Source organism: Eubalaena glacialis, chromosome 4, assembly GCF_028564815.1.
Source record: "Eubalaena glacialis isolate mEubGla1 chromosome 4, mEubGla1.1.hap2.+ XY, whole genome shotgun sequence".
NCBI lineage: Eukaryota > Metazoa > Chordata > Mammalia > Artiodactyla > Balaenidae > Eubalaena > Eubalaena glacialis.
This window is the reverse complement of record NC_083719.1, coordinates 181,290,131-181,313,170: the sequence shown is the minus strand read 5'-3', so window position 1 is coordinate 181,313,170 and position 23,040 is coordinate 181,290,131. Positions and strand designations below refer to the sequence as shown.

Genomic DNA, 23,040 nt, shown 5'->3' with positions numbered 1-23,040 from the left:
GGTACCGAGAGGGTAAGGAATCTGTCCGCACCACACTGTGGTGGGACTGGACCTTGAACCCAAAATGGGTGACCTCAGAGCCTATTTGCTCCACAACTGGGGGACACGGCCTCCTGGTGGGTGTCTGCTGCTAAGGGCCAGGGCGGCAGGGCCCCGATGCCAGCCCGTTTTTCCAACACAAGAGCTCCTTCCCCTGCTTACGGCCTTCAGTGGCTCTCCAGCGTCCTGCACGATCAGCCCCCAATGCACCCACCAAGCACATCTTTCCTGCTCAGTCACGCCAATCAGCCGGGTTTCACTTCCCCACACCAGGTCCCTGGCAATTCTGTCCACACCTACCCCTGCTTTCCTCCCTCAAGGGAGGAAAGGTCGTCCCTCAAGACTCAGCCCAGAGGTCGCTTCTTCCAGGAAGCCTTCGGTGCCCACTTTCCACTGTCAGCCCCGACACACACACACACAGAGTCACAGACTCAGAGGCACAGAGACGTAATCACACATGTTGTGCACTCACATGAGTTATGAGTGTGTCGCTGTCCTCCTGGTCCACTGGGGCCAATAGGAGAGGCCGGCAGGGGCCACAGGCTGTGGTGAGAAGCTGATCCCGGAGAGATACTTTCTTCTGAAAGTAGATTCACCCACTACTTCTATTTTCACAGACCTAATTATGGGCTCACCACTCGGATAACCCCGTTACATGCATGGCCTCCTCAGATGCTCCCCACTACCTGGTCAAGTCTGTGCTACGATGATCTCCATCTCTCAGGTGAACAAACTGAGTTCAGAGACACTAAGCCACCTTCCCAAAGTGCCGAAGGAGCCACATGGTAGGGTCAGGATTCGAACCAAAAATGACTAAATCATCATGCTGGGAAGGGGGGAGAGAGAGAGAGAGAGGGAGAGAGAGAGAGGAAAATAAGGAGGGAGAGAGGGAGGGAGGGAGGAAGGGAGGGAGGGAAGAAAAAGAAAGATATATGAGATAATGTGATAATGTAACTGAAAGTGGGGTCCAGCTGCTTGCCCCACAAAAAGCCAGTAAAGAGGCAAGGTTGGTGGAAAGGAAAGTTTGCTTTATTTTTGGATGCTGGCAACTGGAGGTGGGGGGAGGGAGGGTGGACCCATGTCCAAAGGCTGACTGTCCCCCACTACAATCAGTGGGCAAGAGCTTTTATAGGCGGAGGGAGGGGGCTACATGCAAAAACAGTACAGTCAGCTCTGACAGTCGTCTTGAAATTGGTCATCAGTGATCTGACCAGCATCGCCTTGATTGTTTTAAGTACAGTTAATCTTCAGTTCCAGGATCGGTTTGTTCCCATTTCCTTAAGGCCAATTCTTGGAATTGTGGCAGCTTATGTCATGGCTACAGTCTGGTCATCGTGTGGTTAACTTCTTCCACCTGGTCGGGTTTCAGTATCTATAAGACAGCTCACAGGATAGGGCTCAGAATATTATCTAGAACCCTTGAGAAGGAACTAAAAGTCCTTGACTGTGCTTAATGACTAAACTATCGTTATTTAGTTTTGTTGGACTGTTTCCCTTTGTCTCTTCATTTTCTCACTTCTCTAAATAAACTTATTCTTTGGCTAAAGTTTTTCCACAGACAAAAGGCAGGTGGAGGACATGGGGGGCAAGGACCCTGGGGTCCTGCTCTGTTTCAATAACATTCGGTCATATACTGACAATTTTGTTATATGGTTTAATTTAGTAGCAACATGTGCTGGGCACAGTCTTCAGTGTCTTAGATCCATTAACACATGTAATGTTCCCAAAAAACCACCTTATGAGGTAGATGCTTTTGTTATCGATGCTGCCTTATGGATGAAGGATGTGAAGCACAGAGAGGTTAAGTAACTTGCCAAGGTCACACAGCTCACAAATGGCAGAGCCAGGATTTGAACCCAGGCAGTGTGGATCCTAAGTCTGCAGCCCTCACCGCCTTGCACCTAGCCTTGTATTGACAGGGACTTCTTGACATGTTACGCACCCTGTTCTTCCTCCTTAAAACATGTCTCGTGATCCTTAACCCAGGGATTCTCGGTGGGGGAACGCCCTGGGCCAAACTCCTGGATGGGCTGCTTTCCAACTCCAGGCTTGATGCTCTGCCTCTCAAGAAGACGTCCACCTGTGCCCCCGTGTTCCACCTACCAACCAGGACTAGGCCAGGCTTTCCACCGAGCAGGGAGGGGCCTGGCTGGAATGTCCCCGGACCGTGCACTCCAAGAGAGCAGGCACCGTGTTACCTCATCTGTCATGCTGTGTCCCCAGCTTGAGGACAGGTAGCCCTCAGTACATGTCAACTGAATGAGTGACTCTGGTGGCCTGAGGCTGTTCATTCTGGGCCCCCAAATGTCCCTCTCAACCTTAATCAGGACTAATTGTGGGGACCTGAACCCACTGCATGTTTTGCTGAGTGACAGACGAGGAACATTTTTAGCAGGGGAGAAAGTTGTCAGGTGGGCAACAGAGAGAGGTCCCTGGGGGCCACGGGGTGGGCAAAGATGGCAGGAGGCCTGGGGGTGGGGACCCTGGGGGACTTTCATGGAGGCCAGCTGGGGGTGGGGACACTGCGGGGGGCTGTCACCTGGTCCAGGAGCCAGAGGAGGTGGCCTGGGGCGGTGGCAATAGGGATGGAGAGAAGCAGGTAGGTTTGAGATGAGATAGCCTTTATGATGGGAGGGACGTGGGGGTGGGTGCTTGGAAGATGCTATGGAAAATGACCAGTGTGGGTGAACAGCTGGGCAGTGAGGACACAGGAAGGAGGAGGAGAAAGTTTGGGAACAAGTCCTGCTGGGCTGTGGGGAAGCCACAGGACAGGGTTCCGGATAGAGGCTGGGCCTGTGATGGAATCTGGTGTTTCCGAGCTTCTGACAACTCTGCAGGCCCAGGCGCCCCAGCCCCAGGCCATACTGATGCCCAGTGGCCCTACATGTTCTAACTGGGAATCGACGGCTTGCATGATGCTAGGTTCCTGCCAAGACTCAATTTAGACACCCACACAACACACACACACCCACACACACACACCACAAAAGTACAAATCGACATGCAAAGACATCCACACAACACACATACAAAGATTCAGACACACGGACAAACAACACTATCCAACCACAGATACCTACACAATGCAAAACTGCACATGCCCCACGTGCACACAGACACAACCCAGAGGCATCTACACAACACACACACAAAGATACAGACCACAGGATACCACCAAACCACACACGTACACAACGCATACACATAGATATACACAGACACAGACAAATACACAGAAATGCACAGAGGTACACACAACACACACACACAACTTAAACACACAGAGACAACACACAGTGGAACTACAGATGCAAGATAGATGCACCCAATGTGCACACACACAACGTAATCACATGCACACATAAACACAAACGCACATACAAGTGTACCGAAACATACACACACAAAACGCACAGACATAGCGACACACACCACAGCTATGCAACACACACGCACACGCGCAAGTACACGATCATACAGACACACACGTACGCCCTCTACCGGTCTTCTGCAGAACTGTTTCCAAAGAGGGCTTGATGGACAGAAGCAGGGCCCTCCTCCAGCAGCCCTCCTGCGGGAGGAGGGGAGGAGGGCTGGACTTGGTCCTCTTCCCCCCACCCCCATCCTCCACAGGCCTCAGTTTCCCCTTAGGACCTCTCCCTCCACCTCTGTACCACCGCCCGGCTTCAATCACCCCCAATCCTTGCTACTTCCCACATCTCTGTGTTCAGCCCCGTGCATCTCCTGTGCATCATTCGTTCATGCGACGAAAAAACTCATCAATAGTCAATCTAAGAAAGAAACGGGAAATTTTATTGGAGCCAACCTGAGGATTATAACCCGGGAGACAGTCTCTCAGAGAGCTCTGAGGGCTATTCCGAAGAGGTAAAGGGGGAAGCCAGTATAGATGTGATTTTGGAGAAGGGGGGTTCGTGCAATCGAGCAGTCATCTTTTTATTAATTTTTTTAATTTTAACTTTAAATTTTTTATTTTATTTTTTTTGGGCCGCGCCACGCGGCATGTGGGATCTTAGTTCCCCAACCAGGGATGGAACCCACGCCCCCTGCATTAGAAGCACAGAGTCTTAACCACTGGACCACCAGGGAAGTCCCTCATCTTTTTTTTTAAAATTTTATTGAAGTATAGTTGATTTACAAAGTTGTGTTAATTTCTGCTATACAGCAAAGTGACTCATTTACACATATATATTCTTTTTCACATTTCATATTTGAGTACTCATCTTGGTAGAAGGTTGTTGCTGTTCTCGAGGGACAGATATCTTAGTTAATGGTTTTAGTGGTTTCCTAAGGATGGGATGATGCAAGAAACTGAGTTCACAAAATTGTCTCCTGGAAATCTCTGTCTATCCGAGGGCCAGTTCTGCCAATTTTCCTACAGCACAAAGGGCCTCATCCTGATCTTCGCCCTGAATTCCTTGTTGTAGGTCGGCAACTGCGGTGGCTAATGACTTGATTCTTGTAGAACTGGATGGTGGGCAACAAACATCCTTTGTTTTACAATCCCTTCCCTTTCGGTCTTAATTTCGACCAAAGTTTGGGAGGCATTTCGTGACCAATTTGTCCCATGGTGCTAGGAATGCTCATTCCCAGGTCTGGCGAAGATTTCACGGATAGAGCCACTTAATGTGCTATTAGTGGGCTGTTAACAGTAGCCAAAAGCTTCTGGACTACCTGTCTTACTAGCTCATTATGGTCCAGGAAATGGTTCCCTCTTGCTTCTTCCCATAGCTAGAGTTACACTATTACAATCACTGATCTTATAAGACTATATATTTGATCAACCGTTTCAAGTCACCTAATCATGATTAAATCTACCTGAGGCTCGATTACGCATTTTTTTAAAGTCTTCTTTTTAATAAATTTATTTATTTTATTTTATTTATTTATTTTTGGCTGTGTTGGGTCTTTATTGCTGCACATGGGCTTTCTCTAGTTGCGGCGAGCGGGGGCTACTCTTTGCTGCGGTGCATGGGCTTCTCATTGCGGTAGCTTCTCTTGTTGTGGAGCACGGGCTCTAGGCACGCGGGCTTCAGTAATTGTGGCGCATGGGCTCAGTAGTTGTGGCTCGTGGGCTCTAGAGCGCAGGCTCAGTAGTTGTGGTGCATGGGCTTAGTTGCTGTGCAACACGTGGGATCTTCCCAGACCAGGGCTTGAACCGTGTCCCCTGCATTAGCAGGTAGATTCTTAACCACTGCACCACTAGGGAAGTCCGTCGATTACACATTTGGTAATGCAAGAAACAATAATCTGGTAAAATAGGCAGAATACAAGTAATATAGCTAGTGGCATTAATGAGGTCATAAGTAAGTATTTAAGCTGAGAACTACCATTAGGTACCGTCCAGGATTGCCCCAGGTTGTCTGACCAGTCTGTTCTGCATCCATCTCTATCTTTAAGGAAAATGGTATATTAGCATTGTATGGAAAGTTCACCGAAGATGTCTGCACCTATAAGGCGAGTGGTGGCTCGTCGTGACCCCTTACAGATTGTGGAAGGAATGTCACCGTCTAAGGAGTTACAGGGCTGGCGCCAGAAGGAGAAAATTGATCTTTATGGTTGAGCAGGTATTTCTGCCGTTGGGGAGGTCTGGTTCACGCATAATGCAGATGCACGATACACACAAGAGGGCGAGGGAGGAGACCAAAGGGCAGAGGAAAAGTTTTATGCTTAAATTTTTCTCGTCTCGCCTTAAAATGTGAATTTTTATTTCATCACTGTCATTCACTCACTCATTCATTCATTCATGCATTCAGTGAGACACTGGACACCATGATGGGCCCTTGGGGCTGATGTCATGAACAAGCTGAACAAAAACTCTACCCTTGGAGCTGACGTTCTATCCGGGGAGACAGACAAATGTCAGATGGTGACGGATGTCAGAGACATAAAGGAGATAGGAGGAGGGGGTGCCAGAGGCATTATTTAAATAGTGATCCAGGAAAGCTCTCTGAGTGGGTGACGTTTAGCCGGAACCCCTGCAGGGAATGAGACCCCCAGCTCACGGATGGGGGGAGGGATCCCCAGCAGGGGAAAGAGCACGTGCAAAGGGCAAAGAACAGCCCGCAAGGCCCCGTGTAGCTGCCACCTTCCCCTTCTGCACACGCCTGGGGATCCCCTGGGCAGCAGGGTCTGTTGGAGGAAATCGAGGGGGGCAGGTGTGATGAACAGAGTGAGCCCAGATGCGACCCCTCCCCCGGGCTGAGCACAGCATTGCCCACCACCACCTGCCTTCTCCCCACCCCATCACCCACATTCCTTATCTTTTGACTGGTCCTGTCTCTCCTCTTCCACGACCCCACCCCCGGTCACCATCTTCCCTCCTGGACAATGGTGGCAGCCGCCTCTCCATCAGCCACAGGACCACACTTTCCCCCGCTTCCAACCCTCCATGCCTCCCCTGCCTGGAGTTCAAGGGCTTTACCTGCTCAGCCTCTCCAGCCACACCTCCCCCCACCCCCACTTTCTTCAAGACTCCCCAGGTGCACTCTTACACCTCAGGGCCTTTGCACTGGCAGCTCCTGCTCCTGGGGTGCCAAGCTGGCCTGCAGTGACAGTTTGCACGGAGGCCTCCCTGACTGCAGAGGCCGGGCTGGGGACCTCCTCTGAGACCCCACAGTCCTCTGTATTCCCCTTACCCAGTCCATCTGTGTTAGGTGGGCCTCTCCTGGGACCCGGAGCTCCCCGCGGGTAGGACCTGGGCACCCTTCCTGGAGGGGCCCTGAGCTCACAGGCAAATGCGCCCCTCCTTACTCCCCTTCCCAACCATCATCCATGCAGAGAGCAGGTCAGCAGGAAGAGGAAAGGCACGTGTGGGATGGGAAGGGGCTGGCTCTGCATTATCACCTCCTGGAGCCTCACGTGGCTGATTGTGGTTTTTTGTGCTGTTGGGGGTGGGGAGGGGTTGGAGGGGGGGCTCAGGATGAGGGGGACACAGAGGCTGGCTTGTCCACATCCTTCCTTCTGGAGAGACTCTCAGGCCCAATGCCCACTCCCTCCAGCCCCTCCAGGCCCCAGCACACCCCCAGGGACCAGGGGGCTGAGCTAGCCCATCCTGGGAATCCTGAGAGCATTCCAGGACTGCACTGGGAGATTCGGGGGTTTCTCTCTGACATTGCCCATGGTTCTCTGAGAGGATGGGATATTGTGTGGGGACCAGGTTAGAGGATGGCTCCCAGCCCCCTAGAGATGCAGAAATCTTGGACCCCAGGCTCCACCATCAGGGACCCATGCTCTGACCTTCCTGGAGACCCAGGAATCCAAACCCTTAAGGACCCAAGAAGCCAGGACCCCAAGCCCTACACTCAGCGACCCAGGCCCCTAGCTCTTTGGAGATCCAGGATTTCAGGACCCCAGTCCTGACTTTCAGGCCCACAGAAATCCAGGCCCCCAGGCCCCCAGCCCCTTAGGGACCCAGGAAGCCAAGACCCTATTTTTTTTTTTTAACACTGGCTCTGTTTTGTTTTATTTATTTATTTGTTTCTTTGTTTATTTATTTATTCCCAGTTTTTTGGCCATGCTGCATGGCTTGCAGGATCTTAGTTTGCCGACCAGGGATTGAATCCCAGCCACAGCAGTGAAAGCGCCAAGTCCTAACCACTGGGCCGCCAGGGAATTCCCCAAGATCCCAGTCTTGACCCTCAGGAACCTAGAAATCCAGGACCCCAGGTCCTCAGTCCCTCAGGGACCAGACCCCTAGACCTTAAGTACTTTGGTCTAAGATGGTGAGGTTTTTCTGCTCTAGGGCTGGTTCCCTAGGTTGGTCAGGACGGTAGGAGTGCTGCCCTCTGCTGGATATACCTGGTCACTGCTTCCCCCGACTGGGTGACCCCCCACAACCCGCGTGGGTTAGAGAAGGCCACGGAGTCCCAGCTCCACCCCCTTCTCCTGTGGGCCTCAGTTTCCTCATCTGTAAAGTGGGGATATGCACAATTCTCCCACGTAGGTTGTCGTGTGCGTAAGTCCTTCCACACAATTAAAAAAAAGTCTCTTCCGCAGGATAGAGAGAAGCCAGCAACAAATGGGAGCGCTGTTAGCACTATTTCCCTAAACACATCGCCGTCGCGTATCTCCCATTATTAATTTAATACCCCCCCCCCGCCCCCTGCCACAAAGCACAAAGGCTCTTGGAATAAAACCCAAACTCCCTGCAGCCAGCAGGGCCCTGTGTGGCTGGCACCTTCCTTGCCTGCATCGTTCCTTTGCTCAGCTCCAGCCACATCTGCACACTTTTCTGTTTTTTGAGCCCTCTGGCTGGCCCTTCCTCATCCTCCAGTTCTCTGCCCTCCAAGAGACGTGGTCCCGGCTAAACCAGCCCCTAGCCCCTCAGTCACCCTGTCAATGGTCTCTATGACCCCCACCTGTGAAGGTGTCTGGTTTGCTTATATCTTGCACGGTGCCCATTAGAACACGAGTTCCAGAAGTGCAGGGGCAGTGCCTGTTGTCACCACTGAGTCCCCAGCCCGTGGCTCAGGGCTAGGCACACAGTAGGTGCTTTACACGCATCACATCTGTAGGAGTTTCTTAATGACTGCTGTAAGGAATTACCTCAAACTGGCTGGCTTTAAACAATGTAAGTGTATTATCTTGCAGTTCTGGAGGTCAGAAGCCCAATACAGGTCTCACTGGCTAAAATCAAGGCGTGGACAGGGTTGCTCTCCTCCTGGACATTTTAGAGAGAATGTTTTCTTAGCTTTTCCAGCTTCTAGAGGCCCCCCACTTTTAATGGCCTGTGGCCCCTTCCTCCATCTTCAAAGCAAACCGTGTAGCATCTTTCAACCTTTCTCTGACTCTGATCCTCCTGCCTTTCTCTTATAAGGGCTCTTGGGATAACACTGGGCTCACCTGGGTCACCCACGATCATCTCCCCGTCTCCAGATCTTTAACTTAATCTCACCTGCAAAGCCCCTTTCACCCTGTCAGGTTGCCTATTCACAGGTTCCAGGGATTGGGACGGAAACATCTTTGGGGGCCATCGTTCAGCTGACCACAGCACCTGAGGAGGTAGATGTTATTATTGTTTCCACTTGATAGATGCAAAAACTGAGGCTCAGGGAGGCAAAGGTGCCTAGGCTCACCCATCGAGTAAGTGGCAAGCACAGGTTCTAGACTCTGGTCTTTCTCTCTGCATCTGCCAAATCCATCCATTTGAGCCACCTGTGAGTGGACGTGGGGACATAGGAGAGGGAAGAGTTGGGGGCGGGGTGGTGAGGTGGATGGCAAAGGGGCTGCCAAGGGGACAGGAGGAGTGTGTGTTCTGTCCTACCGTAGGGGCTTCCCCGGATACCTCAGCCAACCCAGTAAGATGCCTCAGGATCCCAGGGGGTTTCCTGGAATTGGGGGGAGGGATGTGGGAGGTTGGAAAAGACAAGCTACTCTGTCCCAAGTTCACTTCCTTGGAAAGTGGGGTGACAGATAGGGCCGTTCCATCCAGGAAACCCTGGCTGGGCTCCAAGGTCACCTTTGATTTGCTGAGTCAGCCCCAGACAGTGGGGTCATGTGGTCACTCAGGGGGCTGCTGGTGGGAACACCTACTTGGAAAGGGTAAGAGGGTGGCCAGAAGGGGTCTCTTCTGCCCCCAACCCCCTGCTTCCCAGAGCAATCCCCTTTGGCCTCTCCAAGACAGACCCTGCTTTTCCTCCCCCACCTCACTCCTTAGGATAGAAGTATAGGGAGCGGGGGGGACTGCTTTTCCAGAATGTTCCACTTCCAATTTCACCACGTGGGCACACCACCTTCTATTTCTCCTCATCACCTCCTCTTCATCACCTGCCAGACTGTGAGCCCCAAGAAGGCAGCAACCACAACCTGAACCCCAACATTTCATTATGACAATTTTCAAGCATACAGAAAAGTGGAGTTTTAGAATGAAAATCCATCCCTAGATTCTACAATCAACACTGTCTATATTTGCTTGATTACAAATCTGTTCATCCATTCACCCCTCAATCCATTTTATTTTTCATGAATTTCAAAGTAAGGTGCAGACATTAGCCCACTCCAGCCCCCTAAATATCAATACTAAATCCCCCCCCCCAAATGCTCCAACCCACAGACCGTGAACTAGAGGTCAATGTTCGCTGGCTGCTCTCCTAACATTTTTCCTTTTTGAGTAAAATAACTTAGAATGAAATACACAAATTCCAGCTGTTTTCTTGGAGCTTTGGCAAATGCATTCACCTGTGTAATCCAAACTTCTATCAAGGTACAGAATGTTTCCATCATTCCAGAAAGTTCTTTCATGGCCCTTCCCAGGAAGTCCCTGCCTCTGCTCCCGGGGAACCATTGTGCCCACAATTTTCCAAGCTTGAGTAGTTCTGCCTATTCTAGAACTTCATATAAATGGGCTCATAGCGTCTATACTATTTTGTGGGTGGCTGCTTCCGCTCAGTCTAAGGTTTTTTACCTCTTGTTGTCCATTGGAACTCCAGTGCCTGGCATTCAGTAAGTGCACAAGAAATGTTTCTGAGTGAGAAAATGATTGCATTGAATGAATGAATGAATGAAAGAAATTGCTCCTTGTTCACGGAGACTTGCTCTCCCATCAGCTCTCCCCTCTCCAGCTTCTCTCTGGCCAACCTCCTCCTTGGTCTGCTGAAGCACTATTGTCACCCCCAGAAGACCCCTCTTTGGGGTGCAGTCAACAACCCTTCTATTTGTCTCTGTTCAGGGGGCTGTAATTCCAAATATCAGAGACCCCTCCCCCACCTCCTGCTTCCCAGCCCCCTGCCCCGTCTCCTCTTCCCATGAAAACACGTGTTATCAGGCACATGTAAACCCGTGCTTCCTGCCTTCCCACAATATCAGCTTCAATTTCCAGCCTCATTTCCGCCCCTTGCTCTTCTCTAGATAAGCACCTCCACCTGGTTCTAGAACTGCTAAAGCCTCTCTTGGGTCAAAAATACCCTCCCCGAGCAACCAGAGCCTGGAGACATCGCTGAGTATTGGGGAAGCAAAAAGGGTGCAACCACTTTGGAAAACTGTTTGTCAGTTTCTTACAAAGTTAATCACTTACCTACTATCTGACCCACTCCCAGGTATTTACCCAAGAGAAGTGAAAACTTAAATCCATAAAAAGTTCTGTATGAGATTATTCACAGTAGCTTGATTCATACTCTCACATTCAAACAACACAAACATCTGTCAACAGGTGACTGGATACACAGATGGTGGTCCAGCCAGCCAATGGAAGATGATTCAGCAATGAAAAGAAACAAACTACAACAGCGTGGGTGAATCTCAAAAACACTATACCTAGAGAAAGAATCCAGGCACAAAGCACTACACACTGTAGGATTCAATGTATGTGGCATTTGAGAAAAGACAAATCTCGTCAATAGTGATGGAAAGCAGGTCAGTGGTGGCCTGGGGGAGGGGAGGAGGTGGCCTGGGGGAGGCGAGGAGGTGAGGATTGATTGGGAAGGGACAAGAAGGAATTTTAGGAGGTGATGGAAATGTTCTACATCTGCTCTGCAGTGGTGGCTACACAGCTGTATACATTTCTCAAAACTTGTTAAATTGTAAGCTTGAAATAAGTGCATTTAAAATAAAAAAATTTTTTCAACTGTTGTAAAACAACATAAAATTTACCATCTTAACCATTTTTTTAAATTATTAGCACCTTTAATTATTATTTATTTATTTATATATTTATTTGGCTGTGTTGGGTCTTCGTTTCTGTGCGAGGGCTTCCTCTAGTTGCAGCAAGCGGGGGCCACTCTTCATTGCGGTGCGCGGGCCTCTCACTATCGTGGCCTCTCTTGTTGCGGAGCACAGGCTCCAGACGCGCAGGCTCAGTAATTGTGGCTCACGGGCCTAGTTGCTCCGTGGCATGTGGGATCTTCCCAGACCAGGGCTCTAACCCGTGTCCCCTGCATTAGCAGGCAGATTCTCAACCACTGCGCCACCAGGGAAGCCCATCTTAACCATTTTTAAGTGGACAGTTCAGGAGTGTTAAGTATATTCGCATTGTTCTGCAACAGATCTCCGGAATTGTTTCATCTTGCAACACTGAAACTCTGTACCCATTGAACAACAGTATTTGTCCTTTTGTGACTGGTTTATTTCACGCAGCATAATGCTGTAATATGTGTCAGAATTGCCTTCCTTTTTAAGGCTGAATAATATTCCATTATATGGATGAGTATATTTGGTTTATCCATTCATCCATTGATGGACACTTGGGTTGCTTCTACCTGTTGGCTATTGTGAATAATGCTGCTATGAACATGGGTATGCAAATATCTTTTCAACACCCTGCTTTCAGTTCTTTTGGATATCTATCCAGAAGTGGAACTGCTGGGTCACATGGAGTTTCTGGGGGGAGCCTGATCCTCGTGACCTTGATTTCAGCCCAGTGAAACTAATTTTGTTTGTTTATTTTCTCTTTTTGGCTGCACTGCACAGCATGCGGGATCTTAGTTCCCCGACCAGGGGTCGAACCCAGGCCCCCTGCAGCGGAAGCATGGAGTCTTAACCACTGGACCGCCAGGAAAGTCCCAATGAAACTACTTTTGGACTTCTGACCTCCACAGCTGTAGAATAGATGTATATTGTTTCAAGCCACCAAGTTGGCGGGCATTTGTTACAGCAGCAGTAGGAAACTCATACACTCTTCCAAGCTGACTGTCTGGAAATCCATCAGTCTGGTCAACAGTCTACTAGGTATTTTATCTGTCCGGAAGTCAGATGGCTCCTGGGAAAGGTCAATGCCTTGCTCTGGGCTAGAGTTTATTTATTTATTTATTTATGGCCACACCACTTGGCATGTAGGCTCTCAGTTCCCCCACCCGGTATCGAGCCTGCACCCCCTGCAGTGGAAGTGTGGAGTCTTAACCACTAGACTGCCAGGGAAGTCCCCTGGGCTGCAGTTTAGAGGGTTCAGAGAAGGGTTGGGGGTTTCCTGGTTACAGCACTGAAAGATTCCACCTGGCCAGGGAGTTTGGGTGCTGTTGCCTCCTATTCCTACTCAGTGAATGCTCTCAGGGCTGGGCAGCTTGGGGGCTCCGAGCAGCTTTGGTTCTGGAATCAGCTCTGCACAGAACTAAAAGCTGCTAGCCCGTCACTCCCCTCAGTTGGACAGTTGGACCCATCTCCACTGGAAATGCTGGGAGAGCCCCCAGGTCCCCAAGACGGGAGCAGGAAGCTTTGGGAGTGCTGGGTAAATTCAGGTCAAAAGTCTCCAGTTGACAAAGCTAGGCTGTGTGCACCCCACACCCCCCAAATGGGTTCAGCCATGCCTTACACTTTCCAACACCCTCTGCCTGCAAAGCCCTCCCTTCCCAGCTCCATGTGCTGAAATCCCATTGTTCTTGGAAAGTCCATCTTCTCTGGATGTATTTCCTGAACATCCCACAGAACCTGGGTGCCCGAGACAAAAGGGACAATGCCCATCAGATCCGGGCAGCCCCTCTCCCACCTGTCTCAGGGCCTTGTGTCAGGCTGCCTGTAGTCTCCGCAATAGGGTGACAGTCTCCTCAAGGAACAGGGCCAGCACTGCAGCATCTCAGCAGAGTTCCTCTCCCTGGGGACACAGGTGGCTCCTTCAAATGCATCGTATCACTCCTTCATGTGTTCCTCAGTCGGGTCACTGGTCACATTGTCCCAGGGGTAGGGATGGGGGTCAGACTCATTCCTGTGTCCCCAGTGCCCTACAGCCCAATGCAGGTTACCCACTGGGTTTGGGGGGCATCATAGGCCCCTGAGGTCAGGGTCACTCACATGGATGACATCAGAGTCTCTGAGATAAAGCTTAGAACAGCTAACCAGAGCCAGGAGCCAAGATTCATTTCTCATTTATTGACGCTCCCTCGGGCTGCGAAGAAAGCTCTCAAAATCCCTATCTTTGAGGCCTTCCATCTGCATGGTAAAATACAAGTAAATCAAACAGCTCCATCCCTGAGTTACTTGACCTTGGTTAGGGAGGGCGATAGGGTCAGATCACACGGCCGGGGAGCTCAGATTTTGGAGTGGGTGGAGACTAGGTGCGGTCCACGGGTGAGGGGTTGCAGTGAGGCTGGAGCAGAGGTCTCAGAGTGCAGTTACTGGCCTACGCTGTGGGTGGGGTGGGAAATTAATGGTGGTGGGCGGAGCCAGGACGGTGAGCGGCTCAGGCGATTGGACAAGTGCCAGTGGGCGTGACTCTGGGGCACTGGGGGAGATCAGCAGCTGAGCCTCTTCTCACAGATCCAGCTGTCGTCCCTGTTGTCGCACGGTGCGTCGTTCCACATCCCCGTGCGGAGAATCATGATGCAGTCCTCGCGCCCCAGCGAGTCATTGGGCTCCCCCTGATTCCAGTAGCTGCAGTGGTTTGGCGGAGGTGTTGCTGGGAGGCTAGGCTGAGGATGGCCATGGGGTCCAGCCTTCCTTTCCGGGGTCTAGCCTGTTTATTGCTTGGGTCTAACCTAGACATCCTGAGGGTCTAACCTGAGCACACGCACCTGGGATATAGCTTTCTAACACCAGAATTTAACCCTAATCACTTCCTGGGGTCTAGCCCGCCCATCCCTAAGGAGGCCCTGAGATCTGGCTGAAGCGCTTCTCCTAGGATCCGAACTGTCAGCCTCCCCAAGTCCCTTCCCTCACCTGAAGCTGAGCGGGACTCCGTCCACCCACTGGTAGCCCTGGATCCTGCGCGCCCTGCGCACGGCCCTCAGGCCCAGCCAGTAACCGCGGCTACCAATGTTCCGACTTAGGAAGCCCTGGGCAAGAGGGGAGACTGAGCCTCGCGTCCGTCCCGCCCCGCCCCCAACCACGCCCCCTCAGGTAAACTCCTTCTCCCCGCCCCCCCCGCCCCCCAAAGCCGGAGCTGCGCACCTGCTCATCCAGGCCCCCGACAATCACCAGGTGCGCTCTGGCGCCCTCGCAGTGGCGCTGCGCCTCCACCCACGTGGCCCGTTGGGTGGAGAAAAGGTAACAGGAGCCCTGGAATGGCAGCCACGACTTGGGGCACTCCTCGCAGGAGCCTGCAGTGTGGCGAAGATCAAAGAGATGATTTGCTCCCGAATGGAGCAGATGGTGAGGACTGGGGAGGGGAGTGTTGGACCCCCGGGCTCAGGGGCGGAGACACTGAGACCAGGCCAAGGTCAAAGGGCGGGGCCAGGCGGATCAGGGAACCCTGGGGCCCAAGGGCAGGATCCACTTGTCCTCTCCTCTCCCCTCCACCCCTCCGGATCGTGCTCACGGTTCCCGAGCCGGACTCCTTCCAGCGCCCGGAAGAGCTCACTGCGGATGTTCTCACGGTCCCTACCGGCTTCAGCCAAACTCTGGGTCACTGCGAGGTAAAAGGAGTCCAGATTATAGCTAGGCTCAGCATCAGTAATAGGGTCATGATTAGTTAAGGTCAGCATCCACTTCCGTGGTCATTGCCAAGGTCAAGAATGACATCACGGTCAAGGACTGTTATAGCTGGGTAGGGTCCAGTTGCGGTTGGGGTTAGGAGTTGCAGTCAAGGTCAGAATCCAGAGGTCAGGGTCAGGATGGAGGACACGACTGGGGTCAATGGTCAGGATCACAGGATAGGTGGGGGTCACAGAGGGGTCCGGAGGTGAATCAAGGGTAGGGTAACAGCCGGGGTGAGGGGTCAGGGATCATGGCAATGTCCCGCCCTCACCGCGCTCGCTCAGTTCTTTCAGGGCGCTCTCCTGCTGGATCAGCTTCGACTGTGCCTCTCTAAGCTTGGTGCGCACGGTCTGCAGCTGCGCCTGAGTCCCCAGGCCTGGGAAGGGGGGCGAGGATGGGGGCGGGACATCTGAGACCAGCCCGCCGCCCCCACTACGCGCCAGGAGCCCCGCTCCCACTCGCCTCCTCCAATCCCGGCCACAAGCCCCGCCCCCTCGGTCCACCAGTCTCACAGCAGCTATTGCAGGCTCGGACCTCCTCCTTCAAGACACCCAGCACCGCCGTCTGCTTCGAGGCTGGAACGATCCCCCGTCCGCCCCACACACTCCAGGTCACCCTCGGGGACTCACAGGACCCTGCCCAACTCCAGGGCCCGCCTTGCAGACTGTGAGATCCCCACCGACCCACCCACTACCCCGACGCCAGGGTCCAAGACCCTTCCGCCCCCGAACTTTGGGGACCCAAGAGCCCCTGTTCTGCACGTACAGTTTGTCCTCAGCAGATCCTGTTGGCCGAGCAGCGCCCCGCGCTCTGTGGAGGCTGCGGAGAGAGGGGGACTCGGGAACTCTCCCCGCGGCCCGAGTGGTGCGGGGACCCCGATCACCGGACGCACAGAGTGGGTGGACAGGCGTGCAGAACACGTGATGTGCACACACACCGACAAAGGACAAACACATTCACAGGCACATATGCACACACGTGGGTGCACACAAACTCTGTTCCGAGGTGTTCACACTCAGACCCAGGCAAGGGCCTGGGACCTGGCTGGTGTGTTCAGGGACGGAGAAAAGGTCTATGTCCCCAGGGGGGCTGGACACGACCTCCCCCATCATCCAGTCACTCACCCTTGGAAAACAGGACACTCAGAACGAGGGCCCACAGGATTGTGACCACCAAGAGAGCCAGGGCCAGGAGGAGGGGTCTCTGTCCCCAGCGTCCCCAGTGCCCTGGGATAACACGGATGGACTCCTGAGTTCCTCCGGTACCAGGACCACCCTGGATCCCTGGGCCCTGAGGACTGAGCCCTGGATGCTTGGGTTCCTCCCAGGAAACTGAGATTCAGAGAGGTACGGTAACTTGCCTGTGGTCACACAGCCCCTAAGTGGCAGAGTTGAAATTTGAATCCAGGTCCAGCTGGCTCTAGGGCCTGTGGTGTCTCTCCTGCACTCACTACTTAAGCCCTCTCTTGGCTGATCCTCTCCATTCTCCCATCAAACCCCAAACCACTGGTCAGAGAGGGACCCAAGGGGACCTGGGAGGCAGCCCCATTGCTCATACCTCCGTGGACCTCCTCCAGCCTGCCGTCCCACTTGCTGTAACCGACAGTGTCCATGGTGAGCAGGCACCCAGCTCTGGGAGTAGACACAAAAGTAACCCCATCCCTCTCTCCGCCCCACCCACCCTCTTCCTTCCTTCCCATCTCCTGTGTCTCAATTCCTGGTACAGAGAACCACTGACCAATCACAGCGATGGGCCCTTTCTGGGCTGGGCTGGGCTGAGCTGGGCTGGACTGCAGTAAGGGTGGGGTGGGGAGGGGAAGTGGGGAGTTGAGGGGGGTTGAGGGAGGGTAGAAGGAGTGGGAGGAGTGAAGTGTGTGTGTGTGTGTGTGTGTGTGTGTGGGTGTGGGTGTGGATGTGTGTGCGTGTAGTCCCAGCCTCTTGGGCGCTCATCCCCAGCCCCCACCATCACCAGGCACGTGCTCCAGCAACAATTTCCAGGCTCTGCTGGGGCTTCACTTTGGAGCTCGGTCTGCATCTCTTATAGGTCTGGCGTTGGCCTTCCTCCTGAGAGGGACAGGATGAACCCAGCCAAGTTCAAGGCAGCTCCCTGCGGGTACCTGAGGAAGCCCCTTCAGGTGTGCCCCCTCCAACCCCACGCCAGCTGCTCATGGCTCCTCAACTCCCCTGCAGGTGCCTGCCAGAAGCTACCTTCGACCCTGACCTTTATTCAGTCCTCTTCGACTAGAAGGGAGAACACAGCCGGTTGTTGCATGGAGGCCAGCTAAGCTTCTGGACTCTACTATTGGGTGTGTGTGTAGGGTGTCCATATGCAGCTTCTAGAAGCCTCTGTTTTTCTCCTCTGTGCAAGGGGAGACAGTGACAAGGCCTCCCTCCAAGGGATGCTGTGATCAGGAAATGAGGTTATGCACGGCAAGCCTTGGCACCATCCCCAAGCACAAAACCGTCCAAATGTCATTCATTCTCTCAACTAACATTGGACACCTACCACATGCCAGGCATCGATCAAGGAACTGAGCATACATCAATGAACTAAAGAAGAAAACTCCTTTTTTCTTGGAGTTAACATTCCAGTAGGGGGTAGGGAGAGACAGACAGCCAATAATGAACATAATTAAAAGGTAAGTTGGAGATTGCTTCAAGATGGCAGAGTACACGGACATGCTCTTACTCCCTCTTTTGAGAACACCGGAATCACAACTGACTGCTGAACAATCATCGACAGGAGGACACTGGAACTCACCAAAAATTATACCCCACATGCAAAGACAAAGGAGAAGCCGCAATGAGACAGTAGGAGGGGCGCTATCACAATAAAATCAAATCCCATAACTGCTGGGTGGGTGACTCAAAACTGGAGAACACTTATACCACAGAAGTCCACCCACTGGAGTGAAGGTTCTGAGCCACACGTCAGGCTTCCCAACCTGGGGGTCTGGCAACAGGAGGAGGAATTCCTAGAGAATCAGACTTTGAAGGCTAGCGGGATTTGATTGCAGGACTTCGACAGGACTGGGAGAAACAGAGACTCCACTCTTGGAGGGCACATACAAAGTAATGTGTGCATCTGGACCCAGGGGAAGGAGCAGTGACCCCATAGGAGACTGACCAGACCTACCTGCTAGTGTTGGAGGGTCTCCTGCAGAGGTGGGGGGCAGCTGTGGCTCACCAAGGGACAAAGACACTGGCAGCAGAAGTTCTGGGAAGTACTCCTTGGCGTGAGCCCTCCCAGAGTCCGCCATTAGCCCCACCAAAGAGCCCGGGTAGGCTCCAGTGTTGGGTCGCCTCAGGCCAAACAACCAACAGGGAGGGGACCCAGCCCCACCCATCAGCAGACAAGTGGATTAAAGTTTTACTGAGGTCTGCCCACCAGAGCAACAGCCAGCTCTACCCACCACTAGTCCCTCCCATCAGGAAACTCCCACAAGCCTCTTAGATAGCCTCATCCACCAGAGGGCAGACAACAGAAGCAAGAAGAACTACAATCCTGCAGCCTGTGGGACAAAAACCACATTCACAGAACGATAGACAAGATGAAAAGGCAGAGGGCTATGTACCAGATGAAGGAACAAGATAAAACCCCAGAAAAACAACTAAATGAAGTGGAGATAGGCAACCTTCCAAAAAAAGGATTCAGAATAATGATAGTGAAGATGATCTAGGACCTCGGAAAAAGAACGGAGGCAAAGATCGAGAAGATGCAAGAAATGTTTAACAAAGATCTAGAAGAATTAAAGAACAAACAAACAGAGATGAGCAATACAATAACTGAAATGAAAACTACACTAGAAGGAATCAATAGCAGAATAACTGAGGCAGAAGAACGGATAAGTGACCTAGAAGACAGAATGGTGGAATTCACTGCTGCAGAACAGAATAAAGGAAAAAGAATGAAAAGAAATGAAGACAGCCTAAGAGACCTCTGGGACAACATTAAATGAAACAACATTCACGTTATAGGGGTCCCAGAAGGAGAAGAGAGAGAAAAAGGACCCGAGAAAGTATTTGAAGAAATTATAGTCGAAAATTTCCCTAACATGGGAAAGGAAGTAGCCAAACAAATCCAGGAAGCACAGAGAGTCCCATACAGGATAAGGCCAAGGAGAAACATGCTGAGACACATAGTAATCAAATTGGCAAAAATTAAAGACAAAGAAAAATTATTGAAAACAACAAGGGAAAAACGACAAATAACATACAAGGGAACTCCCATAAGGTTAACAGCTGATTTCTCAGCAGAAACTCTACAAGCCAGAAGGGAGTGGCATGATATACTTAAAGTGATGAAAGGGAAGAACCTACAACCAAGATTACTCTGCCCGGCAAGGATCTCATTCAGATTCGATGGAGAAATCAAAAGCTTTACAGACAAGCAAAAGCTAAGAGAATTCAACACCACCAAACCAGCTCTACAACAAATGCTAAAGGAACTTCTCTAAGTGGGAAACACAAGAGAAGAAAAGGACCTACAAAAACAAACCCAAAACAATTAAGAAAATGGTCATAGGAACATACATAATGATAATTACCTTAAAAGTGAATGGATTAAATGTTCCAACCAAAAGACACAGGCTCGCTGAATGGATACAAAAACAAGACCCATATATATGCTGTCTACAAGAGACCCACTTCAGACCTAGGGACACATACAGACTGAAAGTGAAGGGATGGAAAAAGTTATTCCATGCAAATGGAAATCAAAAGAAAGCTGGAGTAGCAATACTCATATCAGATAAAATAGACTTTAAAATAAAGAATGTTACAAGAGACAAGGAAGGACACTACGTAATGATCAAGGGATCAATCCAAGAAGAAGATATAACAATTCTAAATATATATGCACCCAACATAGGAGCACCTCAATACATAAGGCAACTGCTAACAGCTATAAAAGAGGAAATCGACAGTAACACAATAATAGTGGGGGAGTTTAATACCTCACTTACACCAATGGACAGATCATCCAAACAGAAAATTAATAAGGAAACACAAGCTTTAAATGACACAACAGACCAGATAGATTTGATTGATATTTATAGGACATTCCATCCAAAAACAGCAGATTACACTTTCTTTTCAAGTGTGCATGGAACATTCTCCAGGATAGATCACATCTTGGGTCACAAATCAAGCCTCAGTAAATTTAAGAAAATTGAAATCATATCAAGCATCTTTTCTGACCACAACGTTATGAGATTAGAAATCAATTACAAGGGAAAAAAACGTAAAAAACACAAACACATGGATGCTAAACAATATGTTACTAAATAACCAAGAGATCACTGAAGAAATCAAAAAATACTTAGAGACAAATGACAATGAAAACACAACGATCTAAAACCTATGGGATGCAGCAAAAGCAGTTCTAAGAGGGAAGTTTATAGCTATACAAGCCTACCTCAAGAAACAAGAACAATCTCAAATAAAAAATCTAACCTTACACCTAAAGGAACTAGAGAAAGAAGAACAAACAAAACCCAAAGTTAGCAGAAGGAAAGAAATCATAAAGATCAGAGCAGAAATAAATGAAATAGAAACAAAGAAAACAATAGCAAAGATCAATAAAACTAAAAGCTGGTTCTTTGAGAAGATAAACAAAATTGATAAGCCATTAGCCAGACTCATCAAGAAAAAGAGGGAGAGGACTCAAATCAGTAAAATCTGAAATGAAAAAGGAGAAGTTACAACAGACACCACAGAAATACAAAGCAACCTAAGAGACTACTACAAGAAACTCTATGCCAATAAAATGGACAACCTGGAAGAAATGGACAAATTCTTAGAAAGGTATAACCTTCCAAGACTGAACCAGGAAGAAATAGAAAATATGAACATACCAATCACAAGGAATGAAATTGAAACTGTGATTTAAAATCTTCCAACAAACAAAAGTCCAGGACCAGATGGCTTCACAGGTGAATTCTATCAAACATTTAGAGAAGAGCTAACACACATCCTTCTCAAACTCTTCCAAAAAATTGCAGAGGAAGGAAAACTCTCAAACTCATTCTATGAGGCCACAATCACCCTGATACCAAAACCAGGCAAAGATACTACAAGAAAAGAAAATTACAGACCAATATCACTGATGAATATAGATGCAAAAATCCTCAACAAAATACTAGCAAACAGAATCCAACAACACATTTAAAGGATCATACACCATGATCAAGTGGGATTAATCCCAGGGATGCAAGGATTCTTCAATATATGCAAATCAATCAATGTGATACACAATATTAACAAACTGAAGAATAAAAACCATATGATCATCTAAATAGATGCAGAAAAAGCTTTTGACAAAACTCAACACCGATTTATGATACAAACTCTCCAGAAAGTGGGCATAGAGGGAACCTACTTCAACATAATAAAGGTCATATACTACAAACCCACAGCAAACATCATTCTCAATGGTGAAAAACTGACAGCATTTCCTCTAAGATCAGGAAGAAGACAAGGATGTCCACTCTCACCACTATTATGCAACATAGTTTTGGAAGTCCTAGCCACGGCAATCAAGGAAGAAAAAGAAATAAAAGGAATACAAATTGGAAAAGAAGAAGTAAAACTGTCACTGTTTGCAGATGACATGATACTATACATAGAGAATCCTAAAGATGCCACCAGAAAACTACTAGAGCTAATCAATGAATTTGGTAAAGTTGCAGGATACAAAATTAATGCACAGAAATCTCTTGCATTCCTATACACGAATAATGAAAAATCTGAAAGAGAAATTAAGGAAACACTCCCACTTACCACTGCAACAAAAAGAATAAAATACCTACGAATAAACCTACCTAGGGAGACAAAAGACCTGTATTCAGAAAACTATAAGACACTGATGAAAGAAATTAAAGATGATACCAACAGATGGAGAGATATACCATGTTCTTGGATGGGAAGAATCAATATTGTTAAAATGACTATACTACCCAAAGCAATCTACAGATTCAATGCAATCCCTATCAAATTACCAATGGCATTTTTTACAGAACAAGGACAAAAAATGTTAAAATTTGTATGGAGACACAAAAGACCCCAAATACACAAAGCAGTCTTGAGGGAAAAAATTGGAGTTGGAGGAATCAGACTCCCTGACTTCAGGCGATACTACAAAGCTACAGTAATGAAGACAATATGGTACTGGCACAAAAACAGAAATATAGATCAACGGAACAGGATAGAAAGCCCAGAGATAAACCCACGCACCTATGGTCAACTAATCTCTGACAAAGGAGGCAAGGATATACAATGGAGAAAAGACAGTCTTTTCAATAAGTGGTGCTGGGAAAACTGGACAGCTACATGTAAAAGAATGAAATTAGAACACTCCCTAAAAGCAACCTAAATGCCCATCGACAGACGAATGGATAAAGAAGATGTGGTACATATATACAATGGAATATTACTCAGCCATAAAAAGGAACGAAATTAGGTCATTTGTTGAGACGTGGATGGATCTAGAGACTGTCATACAGAGTGAAGTAAGTCAGAAAGAGAAAAACAAATATCGTATATTAACGCATATATGTGGAACCTAGAAAATGGTATAGATGAACCAGTTTGCAGAGCAGAAATTGAGACACAGACGTAGAGAACAAACGTATGGACACCAAGGGGG

General features: G+C 49.6%; 1 protein-coding gene across 1 annotated transcript; it reads right to left on the bottom strand.

Moving 5' to 3' along the window:
* Positions 1-13,956: 13,956 nt before the first annotated feature.
* CLEC4G (C-type lectin domain family 4 member G) lies at positions 13,957-17,008 on the bottom strand. The gene is made up of 9 exons (XM_061188820.1): positions 16,954-17,008; positions 16,521-16,622; positions 16,162-16,215; positions 15,909-15,971; positions 15,668-15,772; positions 15,239-15,328; positions 14,872-15,020; positions 14,641-14,756; positions 13,957-14,355 (listed from the first exon to the last, which is right to left on the bottom strand). The coding sequence occupies exons 1-9, from the start codon at positions 17,006-17,008 to the stop codon at positions 14,217-14,219; spliced, it is 873 nt and encodes a 290-aa protein (XP_061044803.1). The 3' UTR covers positions 13,957-14,216.
* Between the last annotated feature and the right edge of the window lie 6,032 nt (positions 17,009-23,040).

Excerpts from the sequence above, each read along its gene's own strand:
- CLEC4G (XM_061188820.1), bottom strand. The coding sequence starts at position 17,008 with ATGGACACTGTCGGTTACAGCAAGTGGGACGGCAGGCTGGAGGAGGTC. Across the intron at positions 16,623-16,953 it reads GCTGGAGGAGGTCCACGGAG|GGCACTGGGGACGCTGGGGA; the intron begins GTATGAGCAATG and ends GTGTTATCCCAG. Across the intron at positions 15,021-15,238 it reads AGGAGTCCGGCTCGGGAACC|GCTCCTGCGAGGAGTGCCCC; the intron begins GTGAGCACGATC and ends GCCACACTGCAG.